Consider the following 25,371-nt stretch of genomic DNA (forward strand, 5'->3'; position numbering starts at 1 on the left):
GCCCTGAAATGGGCTGCAGAACTGTTGGCCACCACTAGGGGCTGCTGTACCCAGCAGAGCCCAGCTTGCAAATAGAAGACACTGCTGGGGGAGGGAGAGGGAACTGGAGGGTTCCTGGGAATTGCAGTTCTCAACATGCCCTGAAAGAAGGAGGCGGCATGAAGGAAACTCCACATAAGCCCAAGACCCAGCATCAGGATGTTTCTCCTTCTGGGTCCTGAGCTTTGAGGGGGAGGGAATGAAGGGGTGCAGGTGTTTGGGCTGAGGGGTCCATGGCTGGGTTCTTGAGGGGGAGGGGCACAGGTGTCTGGGTGAGGGAGGTGGGGGGACCTGCAACTGGGCTCTGGGGGAAGGGGTGTGAGTGTCTGGGCTGAGGGGGCAACCTGCATCTGGGCTCTGGTGGGGAGGGGGCAGAAAAACAGGAAGTGGGTTATTGTAGGAGTTTCTTTAACTATCTACTCCTGGGGGAAATTTTGTGTGTGTCTGTATTGTTACAGACATACTTGCTGACAGGTATTTTGAAATAAATTAGCAAAATAATTGAAACTGGCATGATTATATAGTGTTATTTTGACAAATAAAATATGCATAATTTTAAGCTATTATGTACAGAATTTGTTAGTGCAGAATTGCACTCTATGCATTAACTGTATGCGTTCAAGCCAGAGATAATGGAGAGAAGGCAACTTTCCATCATGTCAGGAAGTCCATAATACAGTTTTCACACACATTCTATATTTTAGAGATTTTGGAAATTTTGAGGCAAAGATGTAGCAATTTTGTTTTTACCTCCCACTTTGCTTCCCCATCATGTTCCACTAATTTCAGGCCATGCTTGTTCTTAAGATGTCTGTTGAACTCCCATTTTGTACCATACACAAAACTGCAAACTGGGCATTTAATGCCACCTGGGGAAAAAAACAAAAACACAAGAAGATATTTCTGCTTTAATTTAACTTCACTGCAATGATCCCAGAGTACCCTCTTACTACAATTACATTTTTGGGATACAAGAAAGCCATATGGGATTATTCAAGTTTGCACCTTTTTCTGTCAATCTAAGCAGCAATACCTCAGAAGATTTTGCTTCCTCTGTGTATTAAACACTTATTATTTTAAATATAATCAGATTACACCAATTCTTTGCCTTTTTTCTTATGAAAGTAATTTGGTCAAATATCAGAACTTAGATGCATGCAGTCGTGCAAACTAGTGCTTGTTTTCACTGGATTTCCCCCCACCCCAAAACCAAAAAGATTGATTATTATAGTGTGTTATATCAGATGACTAGACCACACTAAATTAAATATAAATATAAATATTAGGGGAGCGACTTGTGCCTTCTTAAGTACTATACCACCAGATGGCCCTCTAGACATCATCATCCATTACCCTGGCAAACGATGGCTCCTAATAGTGCTATCTAATTAAATGCTTGATGTGTACTCTGGTAGGCTGATTACAAGCTAAGTTCTCATTGCACACAGTATTCCATTAATAAAGTGATTAGATAGAGTATTCATTTGCACAGCAATGGAAAGCCAGCATATGGTATTCTGCAGATGGAATGAAATTAAACTTTATATTCTGATAAAAGCAGAATAAAATTTAGTTTCGCTGCCAGGTTCTTTCACTGACACTTACTAATCCTCAAGGATGCCACTCCCTCCCTCTCCCTGGCTATTATAATCTTTACCAAACCTCCCTATTACAGCAGAGGCTCACTGCTATGTCTTTATAACGGAAGTGAAATTGCTTCTCTATTAATGGGCGTAATATACAACAGAGTACAAAAGCCTAACCTTTAGTTCTGGTTAGGACAAAGATACTCTCCATTGCAAAAAAGGGAAATCAAATATTCATTCCACATCACACTTTAATAAAAAAATCATTTGGGAGAAAGACCTTCCTATATTAATTCTAAATTAAAATTACTAGAACACTACACCACGCTAATTAAAGCTGCAACTTTTGTCACTGTGACTAATTAAGGAACAACAAATGGAAATATGAAACTGCTAATGTACAACTGTGTCAGTTAATTGGCATCAAAGCTCAGGAAAATTAATTTTTACTCAATTCATTAAATACTTGGTATAGAAAAGGTCAGTGAATGACATACCTTATCCACTTTTGACACCAATATTGGTGTCTATAATATAATGTAATGTAATATATACTTCCATAGCACTTTCCATCACAGGATCTCAATGTACTTTTAAAGCAATTTACTGACACAACATCCCCATGAGATAGGTCTTATTGCCGGTCTGTCGCATCTTACGCGCATTTAACATGCGCGATTTCAGTTTTACGCGGTCGGCAAAAACAAAACAAAAAAAAAGAGAAAAATAATTTTAATACTGTACCTGTAGTGCGGGCGATTCCGCCCGCCATTCAACTCAATGTAATTTTGACTATATGCAGTTTTCGCTTTATGCGCTAACCGCGGAACGGAACCCCTGCGTAAGATGAGACTTGCCTGATCTGTATTGCAGTAGCACCAACAAGCCCCAGCTGTGATCGCAAGATGCTCTACAAACACAGAAATAGAAAGTCCCTGTCCTATAAAGTCTGTAAGCCACATGAACAAGACAGACTATAGATATGAGGGAAACAGGGTGAAGAGAGGGGAAGCGGGTCATCTGTAGTTTACACAAAGAAAGAATAAATGATTTGTCTTGGGTCACAAAGAAAGTCTGAGGCAGAACTGGGGACAGAATCCATGCCTGCTGACTCCCAAGATCTGGAGATTATCTCCATATCATGCTCTCCTGTTTGATTACCTAACCAGGCAAGTGACCAAGATTCCAAAAGCAATTAAAAAACCCAAAACATTAAAAACAGGGTGTAGATTGTATCACAAGATATTTTTGCGCCCTATGCCAGCTAGACATACTGTTGGAATATTAATTTTCCATTGTTAAACATTTTTTAAAAATCAATTTTGTTGTAAGTTATATAATTCTATAAAGTTGAGGTGTATGAAAGTATCTGTTTTTCTGCCATTCACTGCTGCTATGAATTTCTAATAGCAGTCTAAAAATAAAATACTGCTGTGTGTCACTTGGCTGTGTAATTCCTTGGATGATTAGCATCGCACCTCTTGTACTGTACATGCACTTTCAGAAGGCTTTGGGAAGCATTTAATAGTCTACATGAAAATAACATTTTCAATTAAGGTATTTATACATGTTAAAAGATGGAGTCTCAACTTTTAATTCTGAATGTTTTTCCCTGTGTCACAATTTCAGTGTTATTTAAAGGTGGTTTAGCATTTCTGATGGAAAAAGAATAATTTGGAAATGCTTTTTAGAAATAAGGACATGTTTGGGAGAATTATATTGTATTCATTATCTAACAGTTTGGCATTAGTCTGGTATCTATTCTGTAATAAAAAGGGAAATTCTAAAGTTTCCAAAAGGCACTTATTTAAAAAAAAGTTTTGTATGTTCCATTCAAAATAGAAAAAAACAAAAACCTGAGAAATGATCAAAAATAAAATTAGAAATGTGACTCTACCAAACAGCTCAGCACTTTCAACACAATGCAACATAATATTTAATAGAGTTTCCCTTTTATTCCCCTCCAGGAACCAGAACTGTACAAGCTTTGTGCTTCCTGAATCTCTAAGTACACTTCATGCTCAGCAAGCTATCAGATTGTTTGCTTGGTCTATCTGCCAAGTGTACAATAGCAAAGCCTCTCTTGGGATATAGTAGACTTGTACCTATTTGCTTTAGCAGCATCTGGGTAGGGCTACTCGGCAAAGAAAGAATTATGGTTTCTGAATAAATAATTAAGACCGTGGTGGCTATCAAATGTAAAGAATCAGATAACAGGAACCAGCAGCGCTGTCCACTGTTTTAAAAAAGGATGTAGGAAGTGAAATGAATGAATGAAAGCTTTTAGATTTAGAAAAATCTGCAATGAACAGAATTATTTCATGCTACAAATATATATGTATAAACAAACTTCTCTCTTCCCTTGATTGTTGCTTTGGTTCTGAGGGTTAATCTTGAATGTCAAGCATTTCCTACATTCTCCAATTTCCAGTTTATTTGATATCCCATAGCAACTTACATAATGCAAATCAACTGCAGCTGCAAGCAAGAAGCTAAGGTAATCAGTTTTCACTAATATTAGTTGGCCATCTAGGCCAACTAAGATAATTAATTTCCAATCTGGAAACCAAGGCAGTTGTCTGAGAGTGGAAGAGACTTTCAGTTCATGAGTGCAGAGTCCATTTCCAAATGAAAACCAAGCATATTTTTACCCCACCTGCATAGGCAAGAGGGAGAAGTAACTAACCCCAACAGTTTCAAAGCAGCATACTGTGCTTTAGCAATGAAATGGCTATTAAAGGGAAAGATATACAAAGATATAATGGGCAGTGAGGCACTCAACTTTGATTGAAAGTGAATGGGCCATAGCAACCTAACTCCAATTTGTGTATTTGAAAATCTCCCCTTAAATCAATGGGAGTTGAATGGTTAAAAACCCCATTCAATGCTTTGAATAATTATACTTAAGTGCAAGGCCAAAGCCGTTTCCATTTAAAACAGATCTGCACTTGTTTACCTTTCTTGACTTGACTTGTTTATTGGGGGATTAATCTGGTGCCATTCAGTCTCAGTTCTTATCTCATGATTAGCTCAATCTTTCAAAACTATCATGAAAATTTATCAGCTGATTACTCATTTGAAAAGAGACTGAAAAGATTGGCATTGTTCACCTTAGACAGGAGATGAATAAGTGGGGACCTCATAAAAGTATATAAAATAATAAATGCTGTAGAGAAGACAGATTGAGAACTTCTGTTCACCCTGTCTCATAACATTTGGCACACGGACTGCCAGAGTAAGACCCCTGGAGGGCCGGGCCAATTTATTTACTTGCCATGTCCGCAGGTTCGGCCAATCGCAGCTCTCACTGGCCGTGGTTTACTGCTCCAGGCCAACGGGGGCTGAAGGAAGTGGCATGGGATGAGGGATGTGCTGGCCATGGCTTGCTGCAGGCCAAGGGGGCTGCGGGAAGCCACGGTCAGCACATCCCTTATACCATGCCAATTCCCTCGGCCCCCATTGGCCTGGAGCGGTAAACCTGGGGGCTGAGGGAAGTGGCATGGCATGAGGGATGTGTGGGCCATGGCTTCCCGCAGCCCCCATTGGCCTGCAGCAAGTCGTGGCCAGCACATCCCTCATCCCCTGCCACTTCCTTCAGCCCCCATTGGCCTGGAGCAATGAACGGTGGCCAGTGGGAGCTGCGACCGGCTGAACCTGCGGACGTGGCAGGTAAACAAATTGGCCAAGGCCACCCGGGGGCTTACCCTGGCGGGCCGCAAGCCAAACGTTGCTGATCCCAGGAACAAGGGGACAGTGAATGAAATCATCATGTTGCCATTTCAGAACCTAGAAAAGGAAACACTTTTTCACACATGTAATTTAACTGTGCAACTCACTCAATGTTCACCTTCAAATCAACTTTGCTTTGACAGTGAAAATAAATAGACAGATGTGCTGCTTTTAACTGGAAATTTACCTTGTTGGATAAGGGCTTCTGCAGCAAGTTCACCAGTACCAACATTAACATACTCTTCATTAGGATGCTTCCTGTTGTAATGCCTCTTCAGGGAACCAGATATATTGCAGGAATAATGGCAGTGTGCACAACGGAAAGGCTAGCAAAAAAAATGAGAGTTACAATTGGTCATACACGTCTGCTTTCTGTATAGATGGGTCCAAGCTGCAGTAGTCAGACTCAGACTTCCCCAAACTTGAAGAGGGTTCACATTGGTTAGGGCATATATCTGTCTCATTTATTCCAGGAGCTGACCTTTCAAACCAATGCACAAGTAAGTTTTAGCTTAACTCTTATAGAAAATGTGTTGCTTTTTTAATCACTTACTATAAACTATGTATCCTCACAACACTGTTTCACAAGTACAATCACCTACACTGTGTTTTTAAGTAATTATTGTCCACAATTGATAATTACGGGTCTGAACAGGCAAAGGCATGCTATCGAACATACTGCTTAGCACCTTGAGTAGGATCAGTGTCTCTCACTGCTGTAGCCAATATATAATCTTGATTTGAAAGGGGAAGGGAGGACAGGAGTAACTGAGTACCTGTCAGTAAATAAACATTTGCGGGTTTTGTTCTGGTAATGTCTATAAAATTACAAGTGCATGGTAAAACAGGGTGAAAGCATTAAGAAAGTCATAATGTAGGCATTTTTAGTATTATTAAACTATACAGCAGCGAAATGAATGCTCTGAAAACTTAATGCCATATTTCTTGAGTGTAAATTTAACGTATACTGTCTTGTAATGCTTTACACCTCATGTCTGTTCATGTCTGGATAGTGGGCGATGTATGAGCTGTTATGGCAGTTCTAATTCACCGGGAGATTCCTGCAGATCAGCTGAATCCTCAACTAACCAGATGAGACAGGTTCAGAGCTTCCACAATAGTGCAAAACAGTGGCGCTGGAATAATTTTTATAGTTGGGGTGCTGAAAGCCATTGAACAAAACTGTAAGCCTTGTATATGACGGAAACCACATCAAGCCAGGGGATAATGCTGCACCCGCAACACCCACAGTTCCAGCACCCCTGGTACAAAACAGCCTTATGCCAAGGTCTACATGAAATTTCTGCCAGTATAGAAATGGCTATTAGGGGGATCAATTATTTCCAACAATTCTATACTGGCAAAAGCCCTAGCGTAGACACAGTTACATCAGCACAGAAGTTCTTTTGCCAATACAGACTATTTTGCTTGCTCTACAGGCATAAAAAGTACTGCCAAGAAAGTGCTTTTTTGCCAGCATGACCTGTATCTGTACTAGGAGGGTTTTCCTGATAAACTATGCTAGCAACACTTTTAAATGTACATTATGTCTCAGTGAGGCTCAGGATCTGGCCCTCCGTGCCTTGTTTTCCCATCTGTAAAGTGGTTTTGTGAGGCTAAACTAATTAATGTTTGCAAAGTGCTCTGAGGTCTAATGACAGATGAGTATAGAAGTATTGTATTCCCATAGTGCTTTATGCATGGGAAAGAGCATTAGGCCCAGTGTTCTAGCAAATTCACTGGATAAATGGTTTTTTCTACCTGCAGTACCCCTGCACTTCCAATTGGATGCAGTATTTTTCTCTTCCCGTCTTTAATTACAGAGCTGTTGTGCTTTTACCTACACCAGAGGTATGTTGTGAGGCTTAATTCTTGCAACGTGTTTTCAGAGCCTGTAGCAGGGACTGTTTGGTCAGCAGGCTTACTGGCAGGGCTTCCTGCTCCAAGATCTATTTTAGGTCAATGTGTCCTGAATGGGGTTCAGTTGGGTCAACCTCCTAGTCAGTAACCCCCAACTTCTGCTCATCCAAGGAATAAGCATAGAGGAATCTTGAGTGGATAGGGAGACTTGGGCTCTCCCTATCCACCAGGACTTGGCCCACGGCCTTGAAAGTGCGATAGCGTGGCAAGGCCTATATTCAACCCACCTCCTGCTCACATTCCCTTGGGACACTTACACCACACTGCGGCACCCAGTGTGGTAGGATGGCTGCTGTTCTGTTATAGTCCTTTGCTCAAACCCCAGAGTCTCAGAATGGATGCATGTGACTCTCTGGTATCCCTGCACATGGTACTGCCTACCTCTGGGATGATATCAGAAAATAGGAGGAAAGGTCACAGCTGGACCTTCTTGGTAAGAGCTTCTTCTTCTACTGTTGCAGAACAGTGTCCTCCAGGAAATGGCTTCTGTCCACCTCAGTGCCTGGATTTCTGGAGCTCTCTTTATACAGCTCCTTTTCCCAGAAGTATGCTCAGCAGTGACTATAGAGCGGAGCTTTCCTGGCCCAGTACTGCTCCAGTCTTTCCACTATCTCGGCCATAGAGATGTAAACCCCATTAAAGAGCCACAAAAGAAAGACTCTACAGAAGTGTTATTTATCCCAACTTTCAATTATAATACCCTAAAGTTAAGCAGTTGAAATTTTTATTTAGGCATCCAAATCCCATTATTTCGTATGTGCGCACCATGGTGCTTAATATTAAATATTAACCTGACATGTTCACAAAGACAATATATGTGAAGGGTAGAAGGATGCCAGTAACAAACTACTATTATACTTATGCATTTACATAACTGGTGGAGAAATGTCAGTAAAACTTGTAAGAAAACAAACAGAAATACTAAAACTGTACTGTACACCTCATTGTTTAAAACAATATTTAAACAAAGGCAAACAATTTCTAAATACATCCTCTCTTTCTATGGAGAGGCAGAGCAAAAAATATATGGGGAATCCAGCTGCTTTAGCACACTGCCTGAACTTTGTGCCAACATTTAAAAATTTTAAATAGTACTTAAAACACTGAAATATATTTATGCTCAAGAGGGTCTTCTAATGGGCATCATTACCAGCTCCACCTTGAATATTTCATGTTATTTTGAAAGTAAGGCAAATTAAAGTCATTCTCCAACTCTAACTCAGGATATAAGCTTCAAAAGGTTAATTTGTCATTACATACTAATCAGCAGTGGATCAAATCTATTTGATCTATAACACAGTGGCACACAAAGAGCAGAGCTTTCACCTGTATTTCTCCAGATAATTAAAGAAAGCTCTCTGAACAGTCTGCCCTCTGCAGTTAATTATTTCAATTGTGTATTTGCTGTGCTAATTATGCTACTTAGTCTGTCAAAAGTATTCAGAGTAAACAACTACTTCTTTAAATTTGGGTCAATTACTCCACACTTGTCTAAGGGTAACCAATAGTATGGACAGACTGTGATGTCACCTTCTGAAACTTGATATGCAATTAATTATATGTTTCAGAGTAGCAACCGTGTTAGTCTGTATCTGCAAAAAGAACAGGAGTACTGTTCTTTATTATAATTAATTATAATAAATTACAGTATTCAACTCAGTAGGGAATACGAAAAGCTGAGTTTCTGAAGGGGTAGGAGTGCAAGGAAGAAAGACACATACAGAAAAGCCCTATCTACAGTAGGGAATTTTTCTAAAAACTTCCTCCCGTTGTCAATATCTGTTCACAGCTTCACCAGCGTTAGCAACATTAGGAGCCCAAATATAGAAAGAAGGGCTGCTGGCTGCTGCAGGAGTTTATGAACAGAATGTCAATCAATGTGCTCTAGGCAAGGTGTTGTAACACCAGAAGCCCTACTACACTATGGATTCTAATACTGCAAGCTGTGCTAGGGCTGAGCTGCTGTGAGCAATAGGGCTGCCCAGAGGATTCAGGGGGCCTGGGGTCTTTGGCAGCGGAGGGCCTCCACTTCGGAGGTAATTCGGTGGTGGGGGGTCCTTTCACTCTGGGACCCACTGCCGAAGTGCCCCAAAGAGCCGCGGCGGAGGGCCCCCGCTGCCAAAGACCAGGCACTTCGGCAGCTGGTCCCAGGGCGGAAGGACCACCCCCCCGCCGAATTGCCGCCAAAGACTCGGAGTGGAAGAAGCTCTGAGAGGCCTGGGCCCCACGAGAGTTTTCCGGGGCCACCGGAGCAAGTGAAGGACCCCGCTCCAGGGGCCCCAAAAAACTCTCGTGGGGGCCCCTGTGGGGCCCGGGGCAAATTGCCCCACTTGCCCCCCCCCCCCAGGCAGCAATGGTGGGAAATTTATTATTTCCTTACCATAGAAAGGCCCAGAGATAGACAGAAGCTTGCAGTATAGCTGGAATAAGATGACTTCTGCTGACTGTGACAAAAGACCAAGAAATCTTGATCTTTAAGAATCAGTTTTGTGTGTGCATCCGAGAGCCTGACTATTCACCAGAGTACAATATCTGTACGACAGCAGATTAGTAAACCTATGCAAAATAATTCTAATCAATTGGGTAAATATGACTTGCAGGTTATTAAGAGATTGAATAAGTTCACAGAACTGGTCTGAGACAATCATGGTGACACATATTGATTGGCTGCTTAAAGGGTCACCATCAACATAAAATCTAATACACCTCTACCTCGATATAACGCTGTCCTTGGGAGCCAAAAATTCTTACCACGTTATAGGTGAAAACGTGTTATACTGAACTTGCTTTGATCCACCGGAGTGCACAGCCCCGCCCCCCTGGAGCACTGCTTTACATCCAGATTTGTGTTATATCGGGTGGCATTATATCGAGGTAGCGTTGTATATCCAAATATGAGTTAAAAATAGTTTCTGGCACATTTGCGCCCAAGCCCCTTTGCTAATTGTTTGAGTTTTACAGTCACATTTTTCTACTGCTTTTGCTCTCCAGTTGCTGTGGGAAAAATCCACATGAACAACAGAAGAAACTGACTATGGCTCTGCAACTGGATGCACACAGTATCTCCTGTGAAGTGAAAAAGGTTTGGAAATTTTTTCTAATAGTCCTCTAGACTTCAGTGAAAATGTTCTGTTATTCTATCATTTTAATAAAGATTTGTCGGGGGAAAACCCTGCAGGAACTAATAATTAATATTACTGTTCCTTTAATTAAGAGAAGCATTAAGAGATTACAGAGCCACTTGACAAGTACACTGTTAGCATTAATTTTAGTCTTTAATTTTGCAAAAAAGAAACTATTCAGTATAATACATATTTTGGATACTGGCCTGTGCAGATATCCCAGGTAGCCTTCAAAATATGTCAATGGCTGCTCTAACCAAACACTGACGTGACCAACAGGGAAAATCCACTATTTTAAGATCTAATTGTATGTTTTGTTCTGTGTGAACAGATGATGAAAAACAACAGGAACCTATATATTTTTATGTGCCTATTAATGCCTGAATGTATCCTACAATCATAAAACTGTCCAGCACTTAGACATGCTACGTGGAAGTAAATCAATCTGTTCTAAAAGATTTGGCATGAAAACTTCAGAAAGGATATTCTCAACTCAGAGATTTTCTTGTTATTTTACTGGCACACACAATATGTCCTGAGACTGGAGGACGGAGTGAATAGCCAAGGAATACTTGACGTAAATGTCATATCTTTTCTTTTGAAATGTTGTAAAAGTGCCCTAAAAATTCTTGAAAACATACAAAATCATAGTTTTTTTTCTATTTATAAACTACGATTTTGCTACTTCCAAAAGAGAGATTTGGTCCTATCATAATTGGCTCTAAAAAATTACAAAAATATTAGAGAAGGGTTGTGACAAAGTGCTATGGCCTAACAGCAGGGTCAGTACTCTGATCACAGTAGCCTCAATTAGTTTCTCCAGCGACGGCTGATTGAGGAAATAGGGAGGAATTAGCTATTCAGAGGGGAAGGCTGGGTGAGAGTTATAGAACCAACTGCCCCTTAAGCTGACTATCTTGATAAGAGGCAGGAAGGAAGTGTTGGGGGCAGGGGGCTACCCATACCTTGACTGAAGAAGATACGAAGAAAGAAAGGTCTCTTTTCCTCCTAGGGCCCTGATGAACAGGGGCTGAAGGTCATAGGTATTAAATAGTTGTATTGCATTGTACAGTGTTGGTGGATGGGACTTGAAATAAATTATACAAAGTGAACACTAAAAGAAGGAAAGGAATTTGAGTGGTTTCTATGGTGATCAAGGACAAGGCAGACATATGCCCTACTACAAGTGGTGACTTGTCCAGGATCTTGATTCCTATGCACATGGTGCTTGAAAATTTGTTGAGGGGGAGTGGGAAGGGGCAGTATGAAGATTCAGTGCCTGGACACAGAGCAGGCTCTGCACTGATGGCAGAAGAAGCAGCAAAAGATGATGCACACCTTCCAGAATCACACAAACCTGAAAGACAACCCCTTCTGGTGTGGCAGCCGGAGCAGTACAACCTGCAGGAAGTCATCAGGGAGCAGCTGCAATGACAGTTGGTACAGAAGTTGGTGAGTCCCAGTGTGGAGACCTGGAGTCATGCACAGAGAGTGATTCTATGCAAGATGGGGCCCACCTGATGACTTGGCTGTGTTCCTGGTAACATCTGAGAGAGCAGCCACAAGAGGCATATGTGGTAAGGAAACATGGGCCATCCAGGTGGTACCCTATCTCACCAGGGAAGCTCAGATGGGTTAAGAGGCCCTGAGCGAGAAACAGGCCTACGACTACGATGTTATGAAGCAAACCAATTTGGACTGGGGGGAAGGGAGGTCTCTACTGAGAAATACCAGCAGAAATTTTGGGCCACTAGATTGGCTTGAGGGGTACGACCCAGGGCATATGTGCAAAAGCTGATAGTCTGGGTTACCTGCTGGCTGAAGTCAGATATTCTAACTGTGGGGGGAAATTATGGTCCTAGTGATACTGGAACAATTTCTCCAGAGGCCCCTGGAGAATAACAGAGACTGAGTGAGACACCACTCCAACTGTGGAGGCTGTGATTAAACTCTCCAAAGAGTTCCTAAGAAGCCAATTTTACGAGAAAAGAAGTCCAGTCACTTAGCGTGTGGAGCCAGGGAAGGGTGGTGAACTGAAAAGCCCCAAGAAGAAAAGAGACGTGGTGAAAGGAACTCTTGCAGGGAATAGCACGCTATTAGTGTGGAATGCTGTGTCATATAAAACAACATTGTCCTAAGATGGAATGCGAGTTTGCAGAATTCTGCAAATGGATGGGACTTTCTGGGGCAAGATAAAAAGGATATCTCCTACTGTCCCTGTAAAGGTGGGAAGGAGGCGCCTAAGGGGGATTGTGTATACTATCTTGGGATATTCATTGATCCAAGGGATTTAGTGAAGCCGCACTGGAGACTCCTGGAGGAAAAAGCAGAGCTAGAATGCATCCATGGGGAGAAGAGTCTCTACTCAATAGCAGAGGTAATCCTACAATTAAAGGGGAAGTTTAGGTGGGAGCAACGGAGAGGCTACCCTGTTCGGTCATGGTAGGTGCAGAGTGGAGTCCCTTCCCCCACAGAAAGAAAGTAGGCAGCTGGGGCCCTATATGGGTAAAACATGAGCAAATGAGGAAGAAGGGCCTGAGTTAATAGAATCAGACACCCTAGATGGAATGATACAAGCCAGGAGAAAAACAGACCCATTCCAGAGGAAGATGGGGAGAAAAAGGGAAAAGGTAGAATTGAGGGAGAAGAGCAACCCAAGCTCAGTCCCAGGAGTGGGATGATTCCAAGAACCTAGAGTGCAGGAAAGGTGAGGAGGGTTGGAACCCAGAGGTCAGTTTGTGGGACTGGGAGAACCAGAGGCTTTAGAGAGGAGGAGAACAAGGGACAACGACAGTTCTTAACCCAAGACAAGGGAGAAGAAGATAAGGAGAATGGGCCTACATGTTTTTAGGGGTGAAGATCTGTGACCTGAGATTGAATTATAGGGCTGTCCTCCACCCCTTAAAACATGATCTATGGATCGAGGATGGAAGGACCCAGAAAGGAAATGCTACAAGACATCTCTTAGGGGAGGAGCTATAAATGGAGATTCCCTATGTCCTAATAAGGAGGAGAGGATGGAAAATGATAAAATACAGGGAGGATTTGATGAGAAATAGTCAAATGAAAAAAAGTCTCATTCAATTACATCATGCAATAGGGGACAGCCAAAAATGACAAGTGTTTATATGCCAATGCTAGGAGTCTAAATAATAAGATGCGTGAACCAGAGTGCCTAGTATCAAATGAGGATATTTATATAACAGGCATCACAGAAACCTGGTGGAATGAGGATAATCAATGGGACACAGTAATACCAGGGTACGAAATATATTGGAAGGACAGAACAGGTCGTGCTGGTGGGGAGTGGCACTATATGTGAAAGGAAGTGTAGAATCAAATGAAGTAAAAATCTTAAATGAACTAAATTGTACTATAGAATTTCTATGGATAGTAATTCTATGCTTGAAAAATAAGAATATAGCAGTAGGGCTATATTACAGACCACCTGACCAGGATGGTGTTAGTGACTCTGAAATGCTCAGGGAGATTAGAGAGGCTATTAAAATAAAAAACTCAATCATAATAATAATGGGGGATTTCAATTATCCCCATATTGACTGGGTACATATCACCTCGGGAAGGGATGCTGAGATAAGTTTCTTGACACTTTAAATGACTGCTTCTTGGAGCCCACAAGAGGAGAGTCAATTCTTGAGTTAGTCCTAAGCAGAGCACAGGATCAGGTCCAAGAGGTGAATATAGCTGGACTGCTTGGTAATAGTGGTAATATAATTAAATTTAAAATCCCTGTGGCAAGGAAAACTCCACACCGGCCCATCACTGTAGCATTTAATTTAAGAAAGGGGGAATACACCAAAATGAGGAGGTTAGTGAAACAGAAATTAAAAGAAACAGTACCAAAAGTAAAATCCCTGCAAGCTCCGTGGAAACTTTGTAAAGACATCATAATAGAGACTCAACTTAAATGTATACCCAAATTTAAAAAAACATAGTAAGAGAACCAGAAAAGAGCCACCATGGTTAAACAACAAAGTAAAACAAGCAGAGAGAGGCAAAAAGGCATCCTTTAAAAAGTGGAAGATAAATCCTAATGAGGAAAATAGAAAAGGGCATTAACTCTGGCAAATGAAGTGTAAAAATATAATTAGAAAAACCAAAATATAACCTGAAGAACAGCTAGCCAAAGACTCCAAAAGTAATAGCAATTTAAAAAAAAAAATCAGAAGCAGAAAGCTTGCTAAACAACCAGTGCGGCCACTGGACGATCGAGATGCTAAAGGAGCACTCAAAGACTTTAAGGCCATTGCGGAGAAACTAAATGAATTCTTTGCATCGGTCTTTACTTTTGAGGATGTGAAGGAGATTCACAAACCTGAGCCATTCTTTTTGGGTGACAGATCTGAGGAACTGTCCCAAACTGAGGTGTCATCAGGGAAGTTTTGGAACAAATTGATAAACTAAACAGTAATAAGTCTCCAGGATCCGATGGTATTCAACCAAGAGTTCTGAAGGTACTCAAATGTGAAATTGCAGGACTACTAACTGTCATCCGTAACCTACTATTTAAATCAGCTTCAGTACCAAATGACTGGACGACAGCTAACAATAAATAATAAATAAAGTTCAGAAAAAGCAGCCAAGCTCACCTGATATTTATAGGCAAGGGTCCTGAAAAGTTTAGTAGGTTAGAAAAGCTATACTGGTGACCCAAGGCAGGCCACGATAGTGGTAAATAATTCAAACTACTTCTAAATTTTAGTTTGGTTTAAAAGGGGTTCAAAAGTAAATGAGCCTAAACAAAACAGTCCAAGACTATTGTCTAGATGATATGGTGAGGCACATATTAGAAATATCATATTAGCACAGATCAGTTCATGCTGACTAGACTGTTTTTTTTTTCCACCATACCAGGCTGAGCTGCAGGAACCCTGGAATTCCTTTCAAAACAGATCCACTTGTAACAAGTAGGCTTGACTTGAAACTGCGCAGAACCAGGAACTATCTGCTATATACGCTGCAGAACTCTCTGTTATGTCAATTAGGCAGCAAGCTAAAGATAACAAGGATTAAGTCACTAACAGAGACCAAACTTTGATCATTCCAGATTCCTGCACACTTTTTTTTGTAAATTCTTTAATGTCAAAATTACAAAAACCATTTGCCATTCACCACCATTTCCTGGCTCAACTACCATCTCAAAATGCTTAGATACCACTTTGATTTATGATTTAGAAATATAATAGATTAGAATTAAACAGATAGACCACATGACTGTATATCTTCACTTGAGTTTTATGCACATGCAATGATCCCACAGGCAGGAGTGCACTCACTAACATTTTATTTTGTAAGGATCTCTGACAAACTTATCTCTTAACAATTTATTGAATATTCCAATTGCAAGGCAGGCTGACAGCAGGGTTGCAGGCCATGATAATTTAAATTCTATCTTGTGGTCTATTGGGACAAAGCTATATTGCAAGTGCTGCATTTTAAATATTTGTCCCAAAATAAAATATTTATTTTTAAACAATGAAACCAGAATTCAAGCATCTATCTCAATCTCCTACCAGTCTTGTCAAAGAAACATTTACAAACAAAAAGGGACTTGTTACAAAAGTTTGCATACTTGTGACGTTGCACCTCATAAGGCTTTATGGAAATATGCTTATGAATGTATATATGATATAACTGGAATATGTTTTATGCTTCATATGCCATGTAACATCTTTGTAAAGGTTGTGAGCTACTGAATACATTCCTCCTATTTGTATGCATGTATCATTTTTGTACTTGACGTTATGAATATTGGCTGTATACTTGCTTGATTTCTAAGTAGCCTTAGTAGAGCATTTGGTCAGCTTCTTGAGAAAGGAATATGCAAATTAAGTGCCCAATCAAGAAGCACTTAAAGGACAATGAATCTTGTAAGGCTCCAATCCACATAAGAAGTCAACCTGAGGAAGTTCAAGGTAGCATGTAAGCAATGGCTGCTGCCTGTAAAAACTGAGTCATGTATGGACATGTGACTTGCTCTTGTGACTCCAAAACTCCATCTTGGAGCTGGACGTTGCATAGGAGAGAGGAGGGAATCTCCACACACAAGAGGAAGCCTATTTAAGCCTGTGGGAGACTCCTCCATTTTGTCTTCAGCTGGCTAAAGAGATAGCCTCTTCACCCCCAAGGATACCTGAAGAAACTGGAACAAGGGACAGTAACTACAGGGGGTGTGAGTGATTGCTGGATCCAGACTAGCAGGACACTAGTCTGTAAAAGGAAGCTTACTGGATGAGGTTTTTATCTCTATTCAGTTTTCTTACTGTATTAGACACAGACTTGTGTGTTCTATTTTATTTTGCTTGGTAATTCACTTTGTTCTGCCGGTTACTACTTGGAACCACTTAAATCCTACTTTCTGTATTTAATAAAATCAATTAATTAACCCAGAGTATGTATTAATACCGGGGGGGGGGGAGGGGGAAACAGCTGTGCATCTCTCTCTCTATCAGTGTTATTGAGGGCGAACAGTTTACAAGTTTACCCTGTATAAGCTTTATACAAGGTAAAACAGATTTATTTGGGGTTTGGAACCCACTGGGAGTTGGGAATCTGAGTGTTAAAGACAGGAACACCTCTTAAGCTGCTTTCAGTTTAAGCCTGCAGTTTTGGGGCACGTGGTTCAGACCTGGGTCTGGGTCTGCAGCAGGCTAGTGGGTCTGGCTCAAACCAGGTTGGGCACTGAAGTCCCAAACTGGGGCCACGTCCAGACTAGGAATTAAAATCGATTTTAGATACGCAACTTCAGCTACGAGAATAACGTAGCTGAAGTCGAATTTCTAAAATCGAGGTACTCACCAGTCTGGACGGCGCTGCATCGATGTCCGCGGCTCTCCGTGTCGATTCCGGAACTCCGTTCGGATTGATGGAGTTCCGGAATCGATGTAAGCGCGCTCGGGGATCGATACACCGCGTCCAGACTAGACGCGATATATCGATCCCCGAGCAATCGATTTTAACCCGCCGATGCCGCGGGTTAGTCTGGACGAGGGCTAAGAGGGCAGGAAAAGCAGGGACAGAAGTAGTCTTGGCACATCAGTTGGCAGTTCCGAAGGGGATTCTGTGATCCAACCCATCACTGACTTATTTAGCATCTTGCAGCAGTTTTGCATTCTATTAGAAACAATCAACTTCTCAGATGTGTTACATCACAGTTGCATGTCTATCATAAAATTAAATCCATCAGAAAATGAAAGTGCTGAACTCCCATCCTACATAAAAAATGCTGGAAATACAAATATAATGCAAAAGGAATGAAATTATTATATATCTAAAATGATGCCTTCCTCTGGATGTCTCTGTTCATTTTCTCTTTCTATGTCTGTCTCTCAGAATTTAAATTCTGGGCCAGGGACTATCTTAATTTCTGCTTTAGACAGGCAGCAAGCATAATGTTTATATAAATGATAAAATATAAATGATATTTTAAAGAAGCAAAATAAGTCATTAGGCATTGAAAGCTGATGAATTCCAAAAAAAAAAGCATAACATCTTTGTAGAATGGCTTAGAGATTTACTCATTGTCAGGATAAAAGTGTTAAAATATACTGAACATTTTCTTTAAAGATAAAATTTTGGATTTTGCTGAAAATGAAAGGAAATGCCATTTTTCATTCTCTGAATATAGTATCCTCTGTATTCATGACATCATATTCTACCACATTGAGAGTCACTGTAATATTTAGGAATAAATAAGGTATTGCTACATTTTATTAATATAAACTGACCTCCAATCTAAGGGCTTCACAGATACATTAACAAACTTCCTTCTGAGGCACACTTTAGACAGACAGATGTTTTAGATTTCATTGTCCCTAACATCCTTTGAAAACAAATGAACTCCTCTACTGTAAATAAGTTGGCCATCTTTCAAAGAAAGTTAAAAGGGGCAGTGAACAATAATCTATGGAAGACAACTTCTTACTTTACTAGAAAATTTTAACATACAGATTTAAATAGTCATGTTTATTTTGCCGTGAAAAATACATATATTTTTAGAAAAAGAAATTAAATATAAATTTCCATAAACAAAATTATTCCATCATGTTGTTGCACAGTTTGGAGTGTATTCTTCAAGTAATGTCGCTTAATATTTAAATACAAAGTCAAAATTCCTCTTTTAACATTAGAAACATAAAAATGTCATATGTTATATCACTAGAAATAAGAACATCCCTCTTGAACGTTGTTGTGCAGTCTGAAGACCCCTTTATTGCTACATGAGTATTCATTAATCATGGCTTATTTGCGCTCTTACCTTGAAAGAGACATGTTGTTCCATGTGACGTAGGAGCTGTGGCTTTTGGGCTGCAGTATAGTCACACACTGTACATTTAAACTGCTTTCCTGAAACAGAAATAGAAAATGTTTTCAAATGGCTTTCTATATTTAAATATGAAGAGGCAATCTATCAATGATATTTCATGATAAAGATGATTCTTAACAGAGTAAGGACAACCAAATATTGTAACTTATCTGTTAGAATTTAGTATCAATAGAGAGCCACATTTTGCAAATAAGGCTGAACAGTATAGGACAGAAAGAGTCTTTGCCTGCTATTTTTAATTACAAGTGTTAAACAGTGAATATATTACTTGGGATAGCCACTGGGGAAAGAACACTCTTTAGTGTAAATGGCCAGTGGATATCATTGCTGCTTTGCAAAAACATAGCTGCAAGCACATTTATTTGGCTGTAAATAACGTAGCTCTTAAAAGACAGCTGTTCAGACAGGCCTTTTGCAGGTGTTTGTTCCATCTCTGTCCCAATCTTCCAACTGTTATGACTCATGTACATTTTTTTATTTTTGACATTCACTGGATTTATTTTTAGACTACTATAAATTATTGCAGCTCATCTTCAAGAAATGATTTTTAATTGGCATGTTGCACTACAATCTTAAAATAATGACTCAAACAGTCCTGAAAGGGATCCTTGCAAACAAAGACAAAAAACCCCAAAAGCTGCCACACAGAAATGAGCAAAATAAATATAAAATAGTATGTTAGCATGCCAAGTGGTATTGAGGCTTTGTGCTCAGACTTTTCACTTCTGTACGCCTGGGTTCAATGTGTGGGTATGTCTACACTATGGGATTATTCCGATTTTACATAAACCGTTTTTTTTAAAACAGATTGTATAAAGTTGAGTGCATGTGGCCACACTAAGCACAATATTTTGGCAGTGTGCGTCCATGCACTGTGGGTAGCTATCCCATAGTTCCTGCAGTCTCCCCCACCCACTGGAATTCTGGGTTGAGATCCCAATGCAAAAACAGTGTCGCGGGTGATTCTGGGTAAATGTCGTCACTCAATCCTTCCTCCGTGACAGCAACGGCAGACAATCATTTTGCGCCCTTTTTCCCTGGATTGCCCTGGCAGACGGCATAGCATGAAAATCATGCAGACCATTTAGCTTTTTGTCACTGTATGTGTACTGGATGCTGCTGACAGACGTGGTACTGCAGTGCTACACAGCAGCATTCATTTGCCTTTGCAAGGTAGCAGAGATGGTTACCAGCTATAGCACTGTCTGCAACTGGAAACTGGCGATGACATTTATCAGTCATTTTGCATCGTTTGCAATTGGAAATTGATGATGACGGTTATCAGTCCTTTTGTACCGTCTGCGGCTGTCATGGGTGCTCCTGGCTAGCCTCGCTGAGGTCGGCCGGGGACGCAAAAGACAAAAATGGGAATGACTCCCCAGGTCATTCCCTTCTTTACATTTTGTCTAAAAATAGAATCAGTCCTGCCTAGAATATGGGGCAACTGTACTAGAGAACCAAAGAGCACAGCCGCTCCGGGTCAGAGCCCCAGAAATCCCACAGAAATGGTGATGCCATTCTAGGGGGTGCCCCTTAAACAACCCCACCCGTTGCTTCCCTCCTTCCCAAACCCTCCTGGGCTACTGTGACAGTGTCCCCCCATTTGTGTGATGAAGTAATAAAGAATGCAGGAATAAGAAACACTGACTTTTTAGTGAGATAAAATGAGGGGGAGGCAGCCTCCCGCTGCTATGATAGTCCAGGCAGTACAGATTCTTCATTAGACATGAAAGGGGGGCGCTGATGGAGTTCAGTCCCCAGTTGCCAGGAGAAGGACAGTTTTCAATCCTTTTGCACCATCTGCCGGGAATGACAAGGAGTCATTCCCATTGTTGCCCAGGCGCCCCCGGCTGACCTCACCAAGGCCAGCCAGGAGCACTCACAGGATGATGAGGACGGTTTTCCACCATTTTGGACCGTCTGCCATCAGGAAAGGAAGGGGAGGGAATGCTGCTGTTCAGTGCCACAGCACCGCGTCTACCAGTAGCATGCAGTAGACATATGGTGACATTGAAAAAAGGTGAGAAATGATTTTTTTCCCCTTTTCTTTCATGGGGGGGGAGAGGGGTAAATTGACGAGATATACCCTGAATCACCCAGGACAATGTTTTTGACCCTTCAGGCATTGGGAGCTCAGCCAAGAATGCAAATGCTTTTCGGAGACTGCGGGGACTGTGGGATAGCTGGAGTCCTCAGTCCCCCCTCCCTCCCTCCATGAGTGTCCATTTGATTCTTTGGCTTTCGTTATGCTTGTCACGCAGCACTGTGTTGAGTCCCTGCTGTGGCCTCTGTCCGGAGATTTTTTCAAATGCTTTGGCATTTTGTCTTCTGGAACGGAGCTCTGATAGAACAGATTTGTCTCCCCATAAAGCGATCAGATCCAGTATCTCCCGTACAGTCCATGCTGATCAGCGCTCCATGCTTGGCAAACAGGAAATGAAATCCAAAGTTCGCAGGGCTTTTCCTGTCTACCTGGCCAGTGCATCCGAGTTCAGATGGCTTTCCAGAGTGGTCACAATGGTGCACTGTGGGATACCGCCCGGAGGCCAATACCATTGAATTGCGCCACACTAACCCTAATCTGACACGGCAATACTGATTTCAGCGCTACTGCCCTCATCGGGGAGGAGTACAGAAATCGGTTTTAAGAACCCTTTAAATCGATATAAAGGGCTCCGTTGTGTGGACGGATGCAGCGCTAAATCGGTTTAATACTGCTAAATTCGGTATAAACGCGTAGTGTAGACCAGGCCTGTGACTGAGGAAACAAACTATAGTGAATGTGATTTTTTTTTCCTTGCCTTGCTAGTCTGTGCTCAAAAGGAGCCCATAACTAAAAGACTAGGTGTGTTGTAGGTAGATCTATTACCTAGAAACCAGGGACGTGTAAAAGTGTTATCTGGTCACCGCATTACTTGGTCACTTAGATGACAGCAACTTCAAGCTATTGTTGATGCCTAGAAGACAAGTGAATTATCTTGGGGACCTCTACCATGTAGTTGGTGACAGGTTTCAGAGTAGTAGCCATGTTAGTCTGTATCAGCAAAAACAACGAGGAGACCTTGTGGCACCTTAGAGACTAATACATTTATTTGGGCATAAGCTTTAGTGACCAAGATGATATATTTTGCTGTCACCCACCTGGAACACTGGAGAACGTCGTCATGAATTGCAAATGAATTGCTATGCAAATTCAGACTACAAATAAGGTACAACATTCATTTTTAACAGTAACTGTAATTAACTACAGTATTGGAATTTTTTTATTTAGGAACATGATGGAACGTGATGCTCATTTTGAATTTCAATCCTGTTCTCCAAAGTACTTGCAACCCCTCCCATCTTGGCATCATCCACATATTTTATAAGCACACTCTCCATGTCTATATGAGTCTATGAAGTAGGGACATTCTGAAGGGGATCGAGATAGTCAAATGTGGAAACAATGTATTTCATGACCCTATTCACCAATGGGACTGAAATCTCTCATATTTCAAGGAGAGGATCTCTTGTTTAAGGCTTTGCAAAAGCTAGGAAGTGCTATGCTTGAACTCTCAAACTCATTCTATGACTATCTCCCCAACATTCACTTTTTTTTAAATAAAATGTTTGTTCTCTCTTTTTTATATACTCTCCTTCCTCTTGATTTGAAAGCAAATCTTTTCTCCTCTCATTCTCTTTCTCCCTTCTCCATGTTCTTCTCTAATCCTCCATTCTTCATCTTCCTCTCTTAGTTATGAGTTCAGGCACCACAAGAATGGGAAATATTGAAATGCAGAGAGAGAGAGAAAGAGAGAGATCTATCCACTTCCAGGATTTCCATACCACAGAGCCTTGTTTGTTCAAACAATTTTAAATGCTTGTTAGAAAAGCTGTCAAAAACTAAAAGAACCAAGGCAAAAGTGGAAAAGGCAGATTCACTCCAGCTTGTCACGAAACAGGGCAGTTTCTTTACTTTCAGAATCTTGTTAATAGAAGTTGCAAATGTTTTATACTGAAAGTGACTGCTCCAATAAAAACAGCTAAGAAAAATCTTGACATAATTTTTTTTGCTACCTAATTAAAATAATGAAAGTCAGGTTCTATGCGTCATTTCTAGTCAAACTGTAATCAGCCTAGATGATTGAATTGTTTTCTGTCATATCACTCTTGAGAGGAATAAAGCAGAGAAAAAAACACCCCCTTTATTTTCCAGTGGTTAAACTGACCCTGCAGGGCTGAAGTTTGAACAAAAAATGCCTGAATTCATAAGCCAGGAAGACAAGACAAAAACAGTGAAGCAATTTTCAAACCCATTCTGTTTATTTGTAGAAGCATCAAAGAATCCTGTGGCATCTTATAGACAGATGTTTTGGAGCATGAGTTTTCGTGGGTGAATACCCACTTCATCGGATGCATGTTATTTGTAGAATAACTGAACAACACTGGACTGTGTTAGTAATATTTGAAGGGATGGAGGCACCAAACAATGGAAGGTGTCACTACTCAAGAGGCTGAAAATCCTTTGACAAATCATACAACACATCTCCAACTAGAAATGTTATCCCACTTGTACCAGTGCTAAAAGTACGTGCAGCATTTGAAGGGGTGGGATTAAGAAGGGGGATAACTGAAAATGCCTGGGAGGTTTGACATATATAGGGTGGAATCCTGATACTGATGAAGACAATGGCAAAACTCCCACCTGATTTCAGTGGGGTAGGATTTCGCACACAGAATTTTGGAAAGGAAATAAAGAGAAAAAAGCAGGCAATGGAAAGGGAGGAGACCCAGCACATTTACATCATTGAGAAATAGCAGCAGCTGGAAAAACAAAACCATCTCATATACTCCAGAGGTAGATGGCAGCCTAAGCCCTGACAAAAAGGGCTACTGGGGATATATTTGTTTTTCCTGTACCTAGAGTTTCAAAGTTTGGTTGGACATATTCCTAGAGGTTTCATCACATGACTTAATCTTTAATTCCTGGAGGCTCCAGGACAATCCTGGAGGGTTGGCAACCCTACCTGTAGCCAACGCTTTAACTCAACCAGCTTGTGTGTTAAAAGACACTGCACCTAGTCCACACTAGAATTTTGGAAGATGTTAGTAAAACACCTTAGCTAACATGTCCTAACACCACAGCGTTATAGCCTAGTCTAGACAAAGCCTGTGTGACTATAGCCCTATTCTCATTATGGTAAAGTTAAGGTCAACTCAGTCTATAAAGTTGCACAACAATCACTTATTTGCGCACATGAAATAGATCAGACATTGAACTGCCTGATTTACAAACACAAATAACATTTGCATATTCAAATTTTATTATCTGCACATGAAAATAACTGTACATGAAAAATTGTGAATGAAAACACAAAAAGTAGTTTTTTTAAAAAATTAAGCAACAAGAGCAAAAGAGAAAATAAGATTTTACTATATTTTCATAATAAAACTTACTTTACCCTGCCGCCCCAGCTCTGGGCTCTCTCTTCCCCCCCCCTGCCCCTCCCATACACCTCGTGCGCTCCAGTCTTGGGCTCTCCCCTCTCCCCCACCCCCACCTGCACCCTCCTTCCACCACAGCCCTGGGTCACTGGTAACTCGTTCCCAGGGCAGGTCATTCAGCAGGAATTTTGGATGTGCACAGAACACAGACAGGATTGGTTTCCATATGGTTACCAAACTGCAGTAAAGTAGAACAATTTTCAGCTTGTGTGACTAGAGGATATCTGGATGCATATTATAAGACTGTCCTACGCAAATGAGGAAAAGTTGAGGTGCCTTTATTATTCTTTTGTTTCACTCTCTTTCTTTCTACGGGGAATTTGCCAATGCAGTATCACTGTCTTCCTTTTAAACAAACAAACAAACAAAAAAAAGGCAATGGCTGTTGAAAATAGCAATTCCAGTCCTAATAACTATTGGGCAGCATTTCTTGCTCAATTTTATCCTATTTTTTCTACAGCAAGTTACAGGTGATCAGTATATTTGATTTGGGAGAAATGAAGTAACAGCTGCCCAAATTGAGCTTGAGCACTCCTGAATTTGGAGGTGTTCAAATCTGGAAGGCAGGTGCGAGATTCCCTTTCTGAATATTAGCTAAATCTGGAAAAGAAAAGTCAATTTCTGCTTCCATGGCTCAGAAGTGGAAATCCTCCTATGAACCTGGTACTGTATCTAAAGTTGCCCAGGTCTTGTAGTAGAGCATTCCCTCCCTTACTCATCATTTTAACTTCTGGTGGGATCCACGTACCTCCTTTGCTAGGCTTCAGCTAGAGAGTGCACTGTCCATTTAGTTCACCCAATTCCTTCTTTGGGGGCTGCAAGGTGAGGTCACACCAGTATCCCTAATCCAGTCTGGGGAAGTCTTCTGAAGGGGATATCTGGGCCAAAGTCTACTCCTTGGGCATACTACTAGGGTTATCATATATCTGTTTCTTCATGGACATGTCCGGCTTTTGGGGTTTTTAATAGGCATCTGGGAGGAATCTGTAAAACTCTCAAAAGGTCCAGGATTTCTCTCTCAATGCAGAGCGCAGCACAGCTGACAGGGCAGCTTGGCCGGATTGAGCAGCTTGCATCGGGGCCTCTATAAGCCAGAGTCCCTCCCCTGCAGCCTCAGTGCGTCACGCCGGCAGCGTTCTTGGGG

At 41.1% G+C, this 25,371-nt stretch overlaps 1 protein-coding gene across 5 annotated transcripts in view; it reads right to left on the reverse strand.

Annotated features, from left to right (window-relative positions):
* Positions 1-25,371, reverse strand: part of ZFAT (zinc finger and AT-hook domain containing) — a 162,493-nt gene that overhangs the window by 31,178 nt on the left and 105,944 nt on the right. For all 5 annotated transcript variants that reach the window (XM_030553868.1, XM_030553866.1, XM_030553869.1 and 2 more), the window contains exons 11-13: positions 18,675-18,763; positions 5,542-5,680; positions 790-908 (exon numbers count right to left, since the gene is read on the reverse strand). In XM_030553868.1, coding sequence (XP_030409728.1) covers positions 790-908; positions 5,542-5,680; positions 18,675-18,763 — 347 coding nt within the window. The remainder of the gene's footprint in view (positions 1-789; positions 909-5,541; positions 5,681-18,674; positions 18,764-25,371) is intronic.

The sequence above is a fragment of the Gopherus evgoodei genome, chromosome 2 (assembly GCF_007399415.2).
Source record: "Gopherus evgoodei ecotype Sinaloan lineage chromosome 2, rGopEvg1_v1.p, whole genome shotgun sequence".
Taxonomy (NCBI): domain Eukaryota; kingdom Metazoa; phylum Chordata; order Testudines; family Testudinidae; genus Gopherus; species Gopherus evgoodei.